The sequence below is a fragment of the Balaenoptera musculus genome, chromosome 8, assembly GCF_009873245.2.
Source record: "Balaenoptera musculus isolate JJ_BM4_2016_0621 chromosome 8, mBalMus1.pri.v3, whole genome shotgun sequence".
Classification (NCBI taxonomy): Eukaryota; Metazoa; Chordata; class Mammalia; order Artiodactyla; family Balaenopteridae; genus Balaenoptera; species Balaenoptera musculus.
In genome coordinates this window covers 110,259,706-110,274,945 of record NC_045792.1, presented here as the reverse complement: position 1 = coordinate 110,274,945, position 15,240 = coordinate 110,259,706, and the positions used below count along the sequence as shown (strand labels likewise).

At 51.0% G+C, this 15,240-nt stretch overlaps 1 protein-coding gene across 2 annotated transcripts; it reads left to right on the top strand.

Annotated features, from left to right (window-relative positions):
• Positions 1-11: 11 nt before the first annotated feature.
• On the top strand, positions 12-10,477 carry PSMD13 (proteasome 26S subunit, non-ATPase 13). Of its 2 annotated transcripts, XM_036861433.1 has the most exons (13): positions 13-205; positions 1,637-1,715; positions 3,573-3,607; positions 3,691-3,746; positions 3,978-4,021; positions 4,206-4,292; positions 5,264-5,435; positions 6,481-6,560; positions 6,641-6,766; positions 8,349-8,411; positions 9,002-9,082; positions 9,287-9,403; positions 9,973-10,477. In XM_036861433.1, exons 1-13 carry the CDS (start codon positions 111-113, stop codon positions 10,066-10,068), a joined length of 1,131 nt encoding a protein of 376 aa, XP_036717328.1. In that variant the 5' UTR covers positions 13-110; the 3' UTR covers positions 10,069-10,477. The 2 variants fall into 2 exon arrangements, with proteins under 2 accessions (XP_036717329.1, XP_036717328.1); XM_036861434.1 differs by lacking the exon at positions 8,349-8,411 and having other exon boundaries at positions 12-205; positions 9,973-10,455.
• The last annotated feature ends 4,763 nt before the right edge of the window (positions 10,478-15,240 follow it).

The window sequence follows — 15,240 nt, the reverse complement described above, 5'->3', positions numbered from 1 at the left end:
CGGCCTGCCCCGCGCGACGCGGCGCCGGAAGTGAGTGAGCACTTCTGGCAGCCCTACCCCGCGGCCCGGCCGTCTCCGCAGTACCGCTGTCCCGGGGTCTTCCTCCCGTCATGAAGGACGTACCCGGCTTCTTACAGCAGAGCCAGAGCTCCGGGCCCGGCCAGGCCGCCGTGTGGCACCGTCTGGAGGAGCTCTACACGAAGAAGTGAGCGCCGAGCCAAGGGGACCCGGGCGTCCTGCGATAGGAGAGCGACACGGAGTGGGGACGGGGGGGGGGGCCGGGACCTTGATGGACTGAGGGCGCTCAGACCCGTGTGGAGAGAGTGGGGACAGGCTAGACCGAGGAGGTGCGCTGAGGAACCCGGAAGGCAGGGCCGACGAGGGAGAGGGGTGACATCCCGCAAGGACCGAGGAGGAGAGCCGTAGGCTGGGTTTTGGGATCTAGGGTTCACTGCCTTCCAGACCGAGGGGCTGTGACTGAGGCTTCGAAACTCCCCTTCCTTCTGGTCTTAACGAAAACGGTTCAGGGCTGTGATTTTAGCTCTTGATTCCAGTCAAACAAGCAAAACACCCTTTCGGGGTCAGGCTGCCATACATTTTGTATTACAGATACCGGTGTCTTGTACTTAGCTTTGTCATAGTGGCACTGTACCTACAGTTATCTTTCTCGGCAGTCTGGAACAGATAAACCAGAGGCCAGTGCAGTTTTGTGGGTTTTTCCCCTGTTGATTCTGCCTCTGGTTACACGGTGGGGTGCAACCACTTCTCCCCTCTCCCATGGCCCATACTTTTTATTGCATTTCATGTTGGGCTTTGTGCCCCTAGAGAGATCTCAGAGTTTGGTTTTGCTTAGAAACAGGGTGAATTTCAGAACAATTAAATTCTCAGTTGCTAAGCAATAACCTCTTTTTAAATGAATAGAATGAGTTGCTGGCATTGGTTTAGTGATGTTCCATGGAAAAATACACCTCTTGTAATACCTCCCTGTTAAGAGCCCTAGCCTTTAGCGAAGTGCCTCTCACATGGACGTTCAGTATGTGTTTTCATGATGTTCAGCAGCCTTCTGCTATTAGCAGTTTTTGAGAGAAAATTCTTAGTTTTTGGCAAATAATTGCGTGTGTAGTACTTTGTATTTTTCAGAGCATTTTATTTGCACCCTTAGAAATTAGCCTTTGGTTTCAAATGTGCTATGTCATTGTTCTAGAGGCTTTCTGTATTAGCTCATTCAGTCCTTCATCCTGTTTAAAGATGAGGAAGCTGAAGCTCAGTTTAAGCTCCTTCCCTGAGATACTTAACTAATAGGTAGAAGAGCCAGGATTTCAAATTAGGTATGTATGATCCCAGAGTTCTTGTTTCCAGTCAAGCCTCTCAATAACCCTTTGAGGTAGTCTGGAAAGGTGTTCTCCATTTATAGCTGAGGAAACTGAGTCTTAGAGAGGTTAAGTGATCTCAAGGTGACATAACCATTGAGTAGCAGAGCCAGGGAAAGAACTCAGCTTTAAAAAGCATCTGCTTTAGCATTCTTGTATTACACAGTAGAGACTGGTTAGTATTTGTTATTTGATAGGACCATCAAGGGTGAAGATGTCTGTGACTGATGCTAGGTTATAGGTCTTAAGAGCCTTGTGTTTTTCAGGTTGTGGCATCAGCTGACACTTCAGGTGCTTGATTTTGTGCAGGACCCATGCTTTGCCCAAGGAGATGGTCTCATTAAGGTAAATGATTTGCCATGCTAGGTCAGAGTATATAAATGTGTTCAAGTACTTTTTAATAGGTGGGCTTTACAATAGTAATATATATAACAATAAGCTTATTCAGCCACCTCTTTTTGTCAGGTGCCGTTTGTTCTGAGTGCTTTACACATTTACTCATTCACTCCTTGTAACAACGTTGGGAGATAAGTACTACTGCTGTCCTATTTCTCTCCTATTTTTTTTTTGATGTAGAGGCAGACACCAAGAGCTTAAGTGACTGGCCATAGATCACAGCTAATAAGTGACAGAAGAGGATTCAAACACAGACATTCTGGCTTCTTCTGAAATCCCAACCTAAAATGCTCTCTCTTACCATGCCCCTGTATCTTATTGTTTATAGATTTTTTTTTTTTTAATTTATTTGGCTACGCTGGGTTTTAGTTGGGGCACGAGGGATCTTCGTTGCCACGTGCGAGATCTAGTTGCAGCATGCGGGCTCTTAGCTGCGGCATTCGGGATCTAGTTCCCTGACCAGGGTTCAAACCCGGGCCCCCTGCATTGGGAACGCGGAGTCTCAACCACTGGACCACAGGGAAGGTGGACAACTGTTATAACTGCCATCACTCCTCTTCCCTCTCCCCCACTGACTCTGCTTGTTTGCCCGAACACTTCGTCCTGGGCAGTGTGGAAGATGTGCTTCCCTGGGGGAAAGGAGGCCTGGAGGGGGAATGCTGCTTAGTATCATGCTGCCTCTGTAATAGAGCACTTCTAGAATTTTGTCAACAGAAAAATACACTCTCTGCCCCAGCCTTTCCCAGATCTCCTGACAAACCCACCCCACCCCAGATTTGTTCACTGGTAGCCTACTCTTCGAAGTCTTTCCTGACATCTCTCCTTGTTGTCTTTCTCTCGGAATCTGGATGAATCAGAGGAACTGATTCATGCATTGGAACTGCAAGCTAGTTCATAATGATAGTTTGAATTATTTGCCCTGAATACATTACTTTATATGTGCTCACAGTGAAGCTTACCACTTTGTTATTCCACCATCTGGGCTTCTAAGATTTTCCTGTGGTTTGTATCTACCAGTTTGACATTGTACTGCTCAAAGCAACTTGTAATCATCTGTAAGCCTGGAGATTTTGCTGGGCATGCTGTCTTTTGGAATATGTGGGAAAATGATAAATTAGAGCTGTCTTAATATTTGTTCCCTAAGGTTCTGTATCATAGTTATGGATAATTCATAATTGTTCATCTCTCTTCTTTGGCTTCTTGTCTTTAAGTCACTTTCTACTCATAGCAGAATATTTGCAACCTCTCTCATTGGCTGATCCAGCTATGTGCTTTTTTCCTTGCTTTTTAACTCACAGTGTTGTCACTTATTTGTTTGCAAGTCTCTCTTTACTAGGCCAGAAGCTCCTTAAAAGCTCAGCTTTTGTCTTATACGTTCTGTGTCTGTAGCGCCTAGCAAAGGGTCTGAGTAAGTGCTCAAATGTTTGCTGCATGGCTAAGATATTTGATAATGGGACGTAATTAGCCTGCAGCCTTCTAACCTCTGTCAGGTTAGTGAACCTTTCAAACTGATAGTCTGTTTTACTCAGCATACTTTGGAGGACGAATAGAGAAGTTGGTCTTCAGGAGATTCTCACAGGGCAGGGTTCTAATTCCCAAAGCCAAAAAAAAAAACCCGTAGCTTTCTTCAGTAATTTATTGGTGATCGTTTATGTGAACTTAGTAAGCCCCAATATGGGTCTTCCGTCATTCAGCAAACATTTATGCAGTGCCTACTGCGTGATGGGCATCATGGTAGTGACTGAAGTTCTGCTTTTGCCGAGTGAAAGACGTCCTGTAACTACTCTCCATGTTTTGGTTCCACAGCTTTATGAAAACTTCATCAGTGAATTTGAACACAGGTAAAACTCTTTTGTCAGTTTTTGTTTTTGAAAATGGATACATTGATATTTGTTGACACTCAAAGATGTGGTTTTTATTTCAGGGTGAATCCTTTGTCCCTGGTAGAAATCATTCTTCATGTAGTTAGACAGATGACTGGTGAGTCTCACTTTGTTTCATAAAGGAACAGATCCTAATGGTAATTTAAATGATCTTGAAGTATAAGTTATTTGAACTTTTGCATTTCGGTAGAAAACGTAAAATTCTAAGTTTTGTATTTTATGGTCTAAACCTAAAGATTATCCCACCTAAAAATGTCCTGGTTGGTAGAAACTAATCTGTAAAGATACTCTGTTGGTGGTTCTTCTGACTTTGTTCTCTCTTTTCTAGATCCTAATGTGGCTCTTACTTTTCTGGAAAAGACTCGTGAGAAGGTAACTGTGAAGTTTGAGCCAGATCTTTTAAAATATGTTTGACTTATAGTTTGTGTCTGTGCTCCCTGTCACAACTCTAGAGACCAGTGTGTCTGTAGTCCTGCAGGTTAAATCAGTGTTCAGATACCTTCCTTGTTAGTCTACTGCCCACAGTTCTGAGGCTCCCTTGTTTCTGATTCTTTAGGTGAAAAGTAGCGATGAGGCAGTGATCCTGTGTAAAACCGCAATTGGAGCTCTAAAATTAAATATCGGGGACCTACAAGTTACAAAGGTGAGATTGCGGCAGTACAGGTTTATCGTTGTTTAAAGTTGTAGGGGGCAAAAATCCTATTTTTCTTGTTTGACACTTTATTTTTAAATAATTTTAAATTACAAGAAAGTTGCAAAAATAGCAAAAGAACTCTCCTCTCCCCTTACCTCAGACTCCCATTGTTAACATTTCACCACTTTGCCTTGTGGTTCTGTGTGTGTGTGGTTTTTTTTTTTCTTTTCAAAACCACTTAAGAATAAGTTGTTGACACGATGCCTGTTGCCCTTAAACGGAGTTCTCCCCTGTGTGACCACAGCACGCCCGTCCAGCAGGAGCCCACACGGCCTCCAGTGGTCCACAGCACGTGGGTTCTCGCCGTTCACCATTGACCCAGCCCTCTCTGCTTCCTAATTATCATTGTTGAAGATTCCTGTCTGTGTTTATGCCTTTCTTACTTTCATTTTAGTGTAATTTTGGGGATAGGTGTGAATATGGATAGCAGACCAGCTTATGTGGTCAGTGCGTCATACAGGCACTCCCGAAGCTCCACACCTTCAACGCTTGATATTTTCAGGCTGCTCAGTTCGTACTGATGTGTTGAGATGAGATGGTATCTCACTGAAAGTGTACTTTACATTTCTTGATTACTGGTGGTTTATTGACCACTCTGCTCATGTCTCCACTTCTATAAATTGCCCGTTTTATCTTTTCTTTTGCCCATTTTTCTGTGTTGCTTATCTTCTCTTGATTTTTAAGAGTTTTTTACTTAGCCTTGGTCATATTCCCCTATGGGTTGCATGTGCTTTAAATATCTTTTCATAGTCTATAGCTTGTCTTTGTTCTTTTATCTGTGTTTTGGATGAACTGAAGTTTTCCATTTTAACGTAGTCAAATTTATCAGTCATTTGTGGCTTTTGCTTTTCATCTTGTCATATGTTACTTGAAAAATGTTTCAAGTTACAAAGAAAGGCAATCTCACTTCCTGTGTGTAGGAAACAATTGAAGATGTTGAAGAAATGCTCAATAACCTCCCTGGGGTGACATCTGTTCACAGTCGTTTCTACGACCTCTCCAGTAAATACTATCAAACAATCGGAAACCACGCATCCTACTACAAAGATGCGCTGCGGTTTCTGGGCTGTGTTGACATCAAGGATCTGCCAGGTAACGTGGCCAAAAAGTCCGTGTCACACGAGGAGCTCACTCACACGACATAGCAGCTGTGACATGCCTAAGGCAGCCGATCTCAGGAACTATTCAGATGTGTTCATTCCTTTTAGAAGAAAGTCCATGTGGTGGGAAGAGTTGTTTAAGCTTCGTTTCTGCATTGTATTTGTCTTCAGCGTTTAATTCAGGTGAAAATGAGGCTCGCGCCTCGTAGCCCCTTTACTGCCCCTTCTCCAGGTCCCTCTGTTCTCTGAGTCAGAGGCCTCTGTGAGCAGGACAGTGATGTGGGTGCCTTAAGCCCTCGCAGGACGGAGGGCACGGTGAGATCCCTGAACCTGGGACTCTTGTCGTAAAAACTGAAATGCTGGACCCAGGGGAATAAATTATGGAATTTTCAAGGGTTTGAGGGTGGAAAGAAAAGTGAGCAGTGACTTTTGGGAAAAGTGCAAGGAATATGTGTTTAGAAAAGAAATTTAGCCAATTTCAGCATATTTTAGATGTTTTTCACAGTATACTGTTGAAGCTAAGGGGACCAGCAACTCCTAAAATTGTTAGTACAGTTTTAATTGCTGCATCTCAAGGAAAATATATTAGAAAAAGCAACAAATGTGGTCAAGAGTATAAGGGAACAAAATATATTGGAAAAAGCAACTAATGTGTCAAGAGAATAAGGGAACAGAGTTCTAGTCAAAAGAGGCTAAATGTGGTGGCTCGGAGATAAATAAGAAGTGGTGCTGCTTCCCATGGCAGGCCAGAGGGATGAGGAGCCCCCCTGCCAGGCAGTAGACAGGCTGAAAATGTCAGTAGATTCATGTATAGTTCGGTAAAAATAAGCAATGAATGCCTTTCCCACAAAAGCCATTTATATGGTTCCAGGTATAACTAAGTCAATCCAGTACTTTAAAAGAGATGCCTAATCTTAGGGCTTTGTCATACAACCATCACACAGAACAGTTTCTTTACATTTTCTGTGAGAGTTCTAAAGCCAGACAGGACTGAGTCTCGTGGCTGGCGTGTAACTGGAGCCGTGTTGTCGCCGCAGTGTCTGAGCAGCAGGAGAGAGCTTTCACGCTGGGCCTGGCGGGACTCCTTGGCGAGGGGGTCTTCAACTTCGGAGAGCTGGTATGTGGACCTGGGGTACAGATTCCTTAACACTGGGGAGACCGTGACTTTCTGTCAGCTGACTGTCTCCGTCCTCACAGCTCATGCACCCCGTGCTGGAGTCGCTGAGGAACACTGACCGGCAGTGGCTGATTGACACCCTCTATGCCTTTAACAGCGGCAACGTAGAGCGATTCCAGACTCTGAAGACCGCCTGGGGCCAGCAGGTCAGCCACCGGCAGGGCTGGCGGAGCCCCCGCGTGGAGCTCGTGTGTCTGCCGTCTGTTGAGTGCCTTCCCTCTACCCGCCACTTTGCTCTCATCGAGCAGGTGGCTCGGTCGCTGATGCGCTGCTGTGGTAGCTCGGTTACTGTGGCCTCGGTTACTGTGGCCTCGGTTACTGTGGTAGCTCGGTTGCTGTGGCCTCAGTTGCTGTGGCCTTGCTCAGGGTCACAAGCAGAGAGAGCTTCGCCTGTGTTGGGTGGAGGGGGTGTCACCGGAAGCTTCCCCAGAGCAGGACTGCTCTGTGTGTGACCTTAGGAATGAGTGGGAAGTAGCTAGTGACGAGTATGGAAGGGCGTGTTTAGCAGAGGGAGAGGAAGCTTTCAGCGTGTCGGCGAAGTGAGATAGGGCACGTGGGGCTAGAGCGAGTGAGTGACGGGAACGGGGAGATCGTGGGGCGGGGAGCGGGGGGAGAGGGGTCTGCATGGGGGAAGGAGCCTGCGTTGAGTGGGACTCAGTGAGGAGAGCACTTGACAAGGATTTGAAGTTTAACAGGAAGGTTACTCTTTTTAAATGAAATTATTAGAAGCAAATAATTACTAAAATGTTAGTGGTGATAGGAATTGTGGTTGTGTTATAGTCTTTATACTTTTCTGGAACTTTCCATCTTCTCAAAGTTCAAGATGAACTTGTAGGACTGACACATAAGGGCACAGAGTAGATAACAATGGGCTGTGAAGAGGCAGAAAGCAGATGCAGCCAGCCTAACGAGGCCTGTGTGTCGGCGTCTCGGGAAGGTGTGCCACTCAGAAAGAAAGACGGCTGGCACGGAGATGTCAGGAGGAGTGGGAACTTGGGAGGTGCTTGCCAGCGGTGTCTGGCCAGGCAGCAAGAGCTCGTGCCGGGGGAGGGGCCCTTTCTGAAGCGCTTGACTCGTCCACGGCCGTAGCAGAGGTGCCGCTGTCAGGGCTGCCCGTGTCGGGGTCTGAGCTACTAAACATTGAATCAGGGAAGCCGCTCTCCACGGTTTGGCTCTGTGCTCAGCAAGTAACCTTTAGACCCAGCTGCAAGGAGGTTGTACAGGTTGTGCAGAGGTGCATTGTGGTTCTCATGACAATGCTGCTTTTCGTGACGGATTACTAACTTGCGCTTTCAGTTCAGAACGAGTGTCCGGAACTTCAGCATTGTGTTCCTCGGCGGCCCCATTGACCCCAAGCTGGCTGAGCAGGCACTGCACCCAGACCCGCTCGGGCATCGGCTGTGCCCTCCCTGCCTTTCCTCGCGCGAGAGTCCTCTTGCAACGCCCACATACACCCCGTGGGCCCGCTCCCTGGTGTTTGTGACAGCAGCACAAGTCTTACCCTGTAAACTCCTTGTCTTGGAAAATCCTTAGGCCTTCAACTAAGCATTAGAAGAAGGCCTTCTCCTAATGATTTCCTGAGAAAAGTGAAGTTCACATCACTTGAAGCGAATAATGAGCCTCAGTGAGCTAAAGTGTTTGGACCTGCCCAGTTTCTTTTCGTCCAGTTGACGGCTGTAGCAAGAATTTCAAAGCCAGGTCAGGTAACTGGTACCGTTCGCTTTGCAGCCTGACTTAGCAGCCAGCGAGGCCCCGCTTCTGAGGAAAATCCAGTTGCTGTGTCTCATGGAGGTAAGCGAGGCCCCGCCCACTTCCAGGCCCTCGGGCGCAGCCGGAGCTGGGCCGCTAGCTCTCCTGGCCCGCACCCTCTCCGGCACCCTTCCTCTGCCTCTGCCCCAACTTGCTTTTTTAGTTTGTGTTCGGCTCTCAGCTTAGATGACGCCGCCTCAGAGAGGCATCCCCCGACCACCTGCGCTGCGGGAGCTGCCCCCTCATTGCACTTGCCGTTCTTTGTCTGCATGCTCATCCGGTTTCCCACACTAGAATTTAAGCTTCTTGAGAAAAGGGACCTTGTGTTTCTAGTTCCCCACGGAATCCCCAGCTCTAGGTACAGCCCTGGCACATGGCAGCCTCAAGTACTTGTTCGGGAAACGAATAGTGACTATTGTAGCAAACTACCATAAAGCGTATTTCACCTTCTTATCTAGGAATTGAAAGCTTAGTGAGATAAGATATATGACTAATATTAAGAAAATTTTAGTATGTGTGGTACTGATAAGATCTGTATTTTCAGAGCAAGTATTGACAGACATATCCTTATCAATCAGTTCTCTGACAATCTTTTTATGGAAAAATAGTTAATAAACAAAACTTTTTTTCAGATGACTTTCACACGACCTGCCAATCATAGACAACTCACTTTTGAAGAAATTGCCAAGAGTGCGAAAATCACCGTGAATGAGGTATAAAGTTCTTAGACTCGGGATGTCGCAGCAGCAAAGCTGCTCCTCGGGGGCAGTCAGGACTCCTGTGTGAGCCTGCTGCCCCCAGACTCAGACCGCAGACAGAAACTGCCCCTTGTTCCCCTTGCGTTTCACGGCTGGCGGGGTCCACAGGCGCGCGCGTGCTGGCACCAGGGTGTCTTACACGATCCCCCCTCTGCACAGGTGGAGCTGCTGGTGATGAAGGCCCTCTCGGTGGGGCTGGTGAGAGGCAGTATTGACGAGGTGGATAAGCGCGTTCACATGACCTGGGTGCAGCCCCGCGTGCTGGATTTGCAGCAGGTGATGTGCTTGAAATACATGGTTCAACTTCGTGGGTGTTTTGGGTTGTATCTGTGCTGCCTTAGTTTCATCTGGATGGAAGCCGTTTAGGAAGAAAGCATCGTTAGACAAGAGATTTCAGAGAATGAATTACTGCTCTAGGGACTATAAGGGCTTTTCAAAGAACCTAATTTAGTGCAAGCTTGAGATTTGAACCCTGCGTTTAAAGCGTATTGTGACAGCAGTGCTGGTCGTGCTGGTGATGCCTTTTAATCTTTAAATTGGTGCTCCGATCAAGTACTTTCCTGGTTCCGTGATCTGAGCTCATATCCATCTTATTTATATTTGCTGGAAATTTAATCCTCTGGATTTCCTCTGTTCTTGCCTGTTTTCTTTCATGCAAGTTTTTCCTCATGTCCTTCTGATAAGAATTGGCTGGGATAATCCCATCTCACACACCCCGCTTTCCCAGCTCTGATGTCCTTTTTATTAATGCTGCCCTAAAGGATTAGCTGGAAATTTAGGACTGCCCCGTCAGGTGCTGTGATTCCCAAGGGCCTTAAGATACGTGTGTCCTGGTTTGCCCTCAGATCAAGGGGATGAAGGACCGCCTGGAGTTCTGGTGCACTGACGTGAAGAGCATGGAGATGCTGGTGGAGCATCAGGCCCACGACATCCTCACCTAGTCTCCCCTGCCCTGCGCTGCCCTGTCTGTGGGGAGGTGTTTCACGGCTGGTAAAACTGGCAGCTGAGAAGACCTGCGTTTAATTGTGGGGGGTGGGGGGTGGGATTCAGTTTGGAGTAGGGACTGTTGTTCGTGCTGTGAAGACTGTCACAGAGGACTGTCATCGATGGGGGCGCCCAGCCACAGGCAGGCGCCTCCTTTGTGGGTGTCTCCGTAGCCTGCAGTGGGGAGGAGCCGCCGGGCTCAGTGACGAGGTAGCAGGAGTGTGGGCCCCCCGCCCCCGGAGTCAGAAGGGGCAGCCCTAGTGTGCAGGGGGCCCACTCCAGGGTTGGCCTCCATTACATCACCTGTGTGAACGTGTTTTCCAACTTGGTTTGAGAATGTTTCTATAACTAATGCCTTGCTCTGTCCTTTTCGTGGTTCTGTCTCCTTAGGCTTAGCGCCCAGGTCAAGCCTACGCCTAAAGTGATGAAAAAGCAGGAGGTGGAGCCTAGGGAGGGCTTGGTGGGGATTTGGCCTTGGTTTTCCTCACCCTCTATTTCTGAGAAAGGGGCATCCCTGCCCACACAGGGCACAGGGCAGAGCCAGAGCGGAGGGCGGTGGGCACGGCGGCCGAGGAAGCGAGTCCTGCCTTTCTTGTCGCTCAGAGAGACGTGGTGTCTATTCCTTCTGACAGGTGTCTACCCCGTTGCCACCTAGCTGGCAGCTTCTGTGGCCTGAGTGCCCGGGCGCTGACAGGAACCAGCCCTCAGACAGCCGGGTGCCGGGCGTCGGGGCGGGCGGTGCGGGGTGGAGATGCACATACACAAAGAATCACCAAGGAAACCTTAGGAGGAAGGATGGGTTTAATCCGATCTTCCAGTCTGTGCCTGGAGCCGTGACTGTGGAGCCTTCATGCTATGGAGCTCTTCTTGTAGCTCTCCAGGTGGTACAGGACCCAGCCTGCAGGAATCAGGAAGCCGAGGAACAACACAGAGAGCCCGATGGCCTGCTCCTGGGTTGAGAAAACACACATGAGTCCACTAGGCCCAGGCTGCCTGCCTCTGAACCTGGGGCCGAACCAGAGCAGCGTGGAGAGCTAGACAGGCTGCCCTGCCCCCTTGGCACCCGTTGGACCCTCGGCCCAGCCGTGTTCACACCGTCTGCCCCAGACAGACTTACCGGGTGTCAGGTGGAGAGGCCTGCGAGGTGTGAGCAGTGACCCCTGCGGTCATGAGGGAGGACAGCCTGCTGGGCTCCAGTCTGTAGGTGGGGCCTCTCATCACAGCCCCACCCCCTGCCCAAGAGCCTGGCCTGTGCCTGGACCTTGAACTCCTTCCCACCAGGCATTACGTGCACCCTCCCTTCTGGTCACCTGCGGACTGCGTGTCAGGCGTGTGTTAAGTTGCTTGGAACAAGTCCAGGGCCCTTTCTCTGAGTGGTGGTCCTGTTTGAAAGCCTGGGAGGGATCCCGTGTGTGTGTGTGTGTGTCTGTGTGTGTGTGTGTGTGTGCGCGCTCACTCACGTGCATACGAGCACACATGCATGCATGTATTCAGAGGCCATCCCACCTGGCACCCTGCATTCTTTCTCAGTGGCTGCACCCTCAGAGCCAGGCTCTGAAGCGCCAGCTATATTTCACCTGCATTGTTTCTTCCTGAAACAGCCTGGACCAGTCGCCCCACCCCTCCCCCAAGTGAATCAGACGCCAGGTTGGAGCCCAGTCCTTCCCTTTGACTTTCACTCCCAGAGGTTTCAGAGCGACGTTGCCAGAACAGCTACAGTAGGCTGTGTTCAGTCCTAGTCTTATGACCTTGGGAGATGACCTTCTAGACTTTGGTTTGTTTATGCTTAAAATAGAGTTGTTGACTCTCCTGGAGCTCCAGGGTCACAGGTTTGCATTTTCACCTGTACTCTCACGGACCCTCAAAGCAGCCCACTCTTCCCCTTTAACGGGTGGTAAACGAGATGCACTGAGCGCCCTCCAAGCCCAGCCGTCAGCACCACTGTTTGCCAGACGGCAAGTAGGGGCCTGAGAACAGAGAGCTTCCCACCCCCCAGCTGACTCTGCAGGCTGCCTTGGGAGTCTGGCCTGCAGGCGATGGCTGGAGGGACCCCTTTATTGGACTTGGGACACTGTTCCAGCCAAGGGACTGAGACCCAGCACCAGGATCCCCTCTACAAGCAGGCCTGAGAGGACACCCCTCTCCCCTCTGTGTCCTGCCCCAAACCCACCTCATCCTGAGAACATCTCAGGACTGCCCACTACCCCTGCCCGGGTCAGGCCACCCCCCCACCCCCGCACCCCCATGCCCCACTGCCTTGGTGGGACCTACCATTGGAGAAGTGGGTGTTCTGGCCGGCTTGGCAGAGATGCGTGCCTTGGGGGCCACCCAGCCCCCCAGGGGTGCTTTCAGCAGCCTGACGGCAGGGGCCAACCTCAGCATGCTTGTGGGGCCGAGCTCCTCCTTAGCCCAGTGAAGTTCCAGTGTGTGCTTGGCGTGGCCTCTGCTCGCTTGCTTGTTGGGGCTTTTTATAGCTCAAGGAGGCAGCCGCAGCTGTCCCCTCCTGTCACAGGGCTTGGCAGAAGGAGACCTGCTTGGAACTGGGAGAGAAGGGGCCTCAGACCAGCAGCCTCCAGGCCCAATCCCTGCTGTGGCCCCTCTCCACCCGATGCTGGTGCCTTAGCCTGGGAGCCCTTCCCTCATGTTTTCATGTGTTTTCAGGTCATGCAGGCCCTGATCAAATGACATCTCCTCAGACGTGTCTTGTTTTAGCTGGTGTGTCAGCCTCACAGGGTCAGGGACTGGTGTGTTCACCACGGAGTCTTTGGGGCCTAGGGCAGGTTTTCAGTCAGTGTTGGATGGATGGATGGGCAGGTGGGCAGCTAGGGGGCTGGGTGGAGCCTTGGCTCTATGCCAGGCATGGGGTTACGTTGGAGGAGTGCAGGGTTGAATCAGACACGACGGGAAACTGCGGGATCACACTCCGCCATCAGAATGACTAAGGTTACCGGTGAGAGTGATGAAGGCCACTTCCCGGAGCGTGCTCCTCAGCTGTCTCCAGACCACATCAGCGTCGGGCCGAGCCCAGGAGCCAGGCGGCAGCAGGACACGACGACCACATCAGTCCGAAGCCCCCAGACTCGGCCACAGTCTCCATCCTCACGAAGGATGATCACACCCTAGTCGGTCTGCCGGCGAATCGGCGATGTGACTACATTCCGCAAGGGACATCGTCTTACCTTGCTCTTCCCCAGAAGCCACACTCGTTCTAAACGCGGGACTCGCTTCTGGGCTCCCAGCCCCGCTTCCAGGGCCCCAGCCTGACTGTCGTCCTGTGACTTGATTTCCCAGGAAGGAGCCAAGTCCTGGGAGGCCGGAGGTGGGAGTGTGTCCTGAATGTTAGTTCCAGCCACGCTGGGCCTCGTTGCCAGCCCCAGGCTGTGGGGGGCTCTCCCCCTCCTCTCGAATAATACCTTCCGCCTGAACCTTTGGTTAGAGCTTTGGGGTCCAGTTGGGGATAAGGCTGTGGATGAGAGGGTCAGTCACGCGGCCTGCGGAGCTTCTTCTTTCACAGGTAAGCCCTCCCGCCCCCTCGCGCAGGCCTGGCTCTGAGGGAGGCCTCCCCCACCCATCCCGGCTTGAGTGGGGTGGGCGGGTAGGCAGGGGGCGGGGGGCGGGCAGCAGAGTGCCCGCTGTGCTCCGGGGCGTCAGCCCCAGTCTAGCAAGCAAGTCCCTGGCCAGCGCAGGGCTGATGGGTGAGGCCCGAGTGAGGACCAGGACCGGAGCTAGGGGCCGCCCCCCAGGGGAGAGAGACTTCGCAGGCCTGTGCTCAGCCTAGCCACGCCAGCTCCAGCCCCGTCACGTCCACCTCCCACCAACCTTTCCAAGCACAGACCTGCCCTGCTCGCCTCCCATCCATGCAGCGTCTGGGGCTCCTACCACCCATGGCGGTCAGCTTCAGGCCACACCCCAGCCGGGTTTTTAGTCCCCAGAACCAAACTCTGCAGATCCCTGCCGCCTGCACCCACACCCAGGCTGCCAGGGGTGGGAAGCCTGGCCCAGCCTCTCCCTCATGCCCACGGCCGTGCTGACCCCCCCCAGAGTGCAGCCCTGTGTACTGGACCAGCCTTCTCCGCTGGGGTCTGCCTTTTCCTGGAAAGAAAACGATGTGCCCCATGGAGAAAGCGGTGGTGGCCAAGTGGCGGTCACGTTGAACAAGGTAGTGAAAGGCCCTGGGGGCGCAGGGTGGGGACGAGCGCCCCTGTAACAGCTGGACAAACTGAGCCACGGAGAGGGAACAGGGCTTGGGGCCAGCCAGGCCTATTCTGGCCTGTCCTGGACAGGTTAGGGTTCGCAAGAGCTCCCCAGGGCTCTGGAGGACAGAAGTGTCCCCCGTTCATCCTCAGCACATATCCATGGACCCAGCTGTGATCTAGATCTAGACCCTAGACCTGTCCCTGCTGCCCATGGGTGGGGAGAGGCGGGGATGGGGGTGTAGACCAGCCACCGTGCACACCCTCCCCTGCAAAGCTGCGAAGCCACATGGAAGGTCTGGGGTGGACACTGTGGGCACGTGGCACCACCCTGTGTCCACACTCGGAACCACAGAAGCTCTTGAAGAAAGGCACTGACCGTGTGGCACAGCCCTCTGCAGCAGGCATTTTTAGCATCAAGGACCCAGAAAAAATGCACACAAATGCAAACATTCGCATCTTATTTTTATCGCATTAGAAATCTATTTTCACCACATAAAACGCAGGTTCTCAAAGTGTGGTCTCTAGACCAGCAGCAGCAGCCTCACCTGGGAACTTGTTAGAAATCAGGAACTCCAGGGTGGTCCCAGTCATCTGTTATAAGAAGTTCCCCCACCCAGGGAATTCTGATGCACAATCAAGTTTGAGAACCATTTTCATGTCATATAAAAACTTTATGCTTCATAACTTCATTCAAAACTAAATGAGCACTTTCCAAAAAATTAAAATCTCATCCAGGTTGCAAAACTCAGCCCCCTCCTTTAATCTACAAAAACACACGTCCACTAAGTACTTCTTAGGTTTTGCAGAAACTGAAGCTCATGGGTAGAGATTCTGTGAGAGGCGGGCTGCCCCCTTCCTCCCCCCTCCCTACTTTGCATGCCCCTCCTCTGAAACTCAGCTTCTACACTCTTCATACGGGACGTGCTCACAGAG